General features: G+C 28.0%; 2 protein-coding genes across 3 annotated transcripts in view; one reads left to right on the top strand and one right to left on the bottom strand.

Annotated features, from left to right (window-relative positions):
• Nucleotides 1-620, bottom strand: part of LOC108735879 (endoglucanase 13) — a 12,682-nt gene extending 12,062 nt beyond the window's left edge. Inside the window, exon 1 of the mRNA XM_025975245.1 lies at nucleotides 370-620. Within this exon, the coding sequence (XP_025831030.1) occupies nucleotides 370-372 (3 nt within the window). The 5' untranslated portion in view covers nucleotides 373-620. The remainder of the gene's footprint in view (nucleotides 1-369) is intronic.
• LOC108735877 (solute carrier family 26 member 6-like) overlaps nucleotides 1-2,496 on the top strand; it is a 32,468-nt gene that overhangs the window by 9,020 nt on the left and 20,952 nt on the right. The gene's annotated exons all lie outside the window — the stretch shown is intronic.

Raw genomic sequence — 2,496 nt, 5'->3', positions numbered from 1 at the left:
CAAGTGGAATACAATTTATTAATTACATTATTCTTTGAAATTTTAGGATAATTACATGTAAAATGTATTTTTTATGGAATTTAAACGCAGAGCGGTATTTTTAAAGAAGTTTGTGAAAGGTTCATTGTTTAATTATTTATAAAAAAATGTAAATTGGTTAATTGTGGTTGTAGGTAATTTGTCGGTAATGAAAATGTTTCTTATTGTTAACTACATATGTAAAAGTATCAATTTATATTAAAAAAAAAAATATTTTCGAAATTTTTAGTAGAAGAATTTGACCATTTGATAAATTAAAAAGGACATTTCAAAGATGAAAAAAATTAAATAATATTATATAAAAGTTAGTTATTTTTTAGGGGAACTTACCATTTCTACCCTGTTACTCGACAGCTCTTATTGCTAGATCACAACCTAATAACAAATTATAAAATTTTTGTCCTTTTCCACGAGAAAATTTGAAACTTATTACATGTCCAACATAACACTGTCTAATTTCCGACAAACTTGTTGTTGTGTTTGCGAAATCCGAACCATGAAAACGTATGGTAGGAACTAACCCATTCTCTCACTTACCATCGAATAAATACACATATGAAAGAGACACCTAGACCACCTTACGCGGTGCTCTACGATCATGCAAATCTATCATAAATTCATTCTTACAGTCACTTAAGTAAAATTTTCACGTAGCTACAGTGTAACAATAAAAAAAAAAACGTTTGCCAGTGCAACTTTGTCTATAAGAATCATAAATCAATAAAAAATATTTCCATTCAATGTGATATCTTTTGAGATACTTTGAATTTTTGTAATGTTAATTCAATGTATTAATCTTATAATAATTAAAATTATCTGTAGTGAGTAAAATTAATTCACTAATACGATATATTTTGATTTTTGTTAGCTTAATAATTATTTTTTGATAAGGGTCTTCTACTACATTGGCCCTGACTCCTTTTGATTTCGATTACACATTGATTATAATCCTTGTATATTCTAGTTAATATTTTTCCCAAAAAATTCCTCCAAAATCCTTACATAAAACTATTTTCAATAAACCAATTACATGCAAGTGTGTGATATATATACATATATATATACCTGATACCTTATCTAAATTTTGCTCTATTCTTTCTCGAACTAAAATCTAAAGTCGTTACAATTGGGATTAAAAGGTAGCAAAACACATTAACAAATTGCAACTTCTATGAAAAAAATGTTATGAGAACTGTTGTTACTTTGTTGTTATCGCTAATATATGCAAGTGTATCTAGGTGTGTGTGTGTGTATTTGTTCAGGTAATGAAATGAAGAATTTCATTCTTTACTGATTTAGAATTCCGTGCGTGAAATGGTGAAACACTTTTGGAATAAGTATTAATTTCTATCGGCTTCGAACATAAGTATGTGTAATACACATTTATAAATATAACTATTGTACATGAGGCATTTCCACAAAATATTTAACTGTGTCTGTATTCTGTAAGGTTGGTAGGAGAGGTGAAAAATCATTCAAAATCGTTCATGGATTTTTTCGACTTGTTAGAATCAGAATTTGTCAAAAATTAACCATAATAGTCCTTACTACATCCTAACTCTTTCTTTTTCAAATTGACTTCCATAGCATCTCTGTTTTACTAGCTCTGGCTAGTGTTGGGCAAAAATATCGATAACAATAATAGCAACTGATAACTATTGATAATTATCAAATATATCGATATACCGATAACTATCGAATTGTTATCGATATATCGATAGTTCGCAGTTACTCATTGTTGTTACCAATGTATCGATAACTACCGATAATCCGATAATTATCGAATATAACGATATATCGACAGTTGTCGATATATCGAAGTAGATATTGATAGTTATCGATTTATCGATAGTTCTCAGTTACTCATTATTGTTATCAATATATCGATAACTACCGATAATCCAATAATTATCGAATATAACGATATATCGACAACTGTCGTAGTAGATATTGATAGTTATCGATTTATCGATAGTTCTCAGTTACTCATTATTGTTATCAATGTATCGATAGCTACCGATAATCCGATAATTATCGAATATAACGATATATCGACAGTTGTCGATATATCGAAGTAGATATTGATAGTTATCGATTTATCGAAGTAGATATTGATAGTTATCGATTTATCGAAGTAGATATCGATAATTTTTGAGTGAGACTATTCTTGTCGATATACCGATAATTATCGATAACTATCAAAGATATTTAGAAACAGTTTTTGCCCAAGACTAGTCCTGATCAGATTCTGTTGTTTTTATCCGATTTTGTTGACTTATGTGATTTGTTGAATGATAAAAATGTGTTTTTATTTTCAATCTTTTATTATTGAGCAACAAAATCCATCCATCTCCATCAATTTACAATAAGTACATACAAGAAATGATAAGTACAAATAGTTAATATAATAGGTGCTAAAATATAAAACAAAATACGTAAACCATTTATGTAATAAAA

Source organism: Agrilus planipennis, unplaced genomic scaffold (assembly GCF_000699045.2).
Source record: "Agrilus planipennis isolate EAB-ADULT unplaced genomic scaffold, Apla_2.0 scaffold69, whole genome shotgun sequence".
NCBI classification, from domain to species: Eukaryota; Metazoa; Arthropoda; class Insecta; order Coleoptera; family Buprestidae; genus Agrilus; species Agrilus planipennis.
This window is presented reverse-complemented; position numbering and strand designations above follow the sequence as displayed.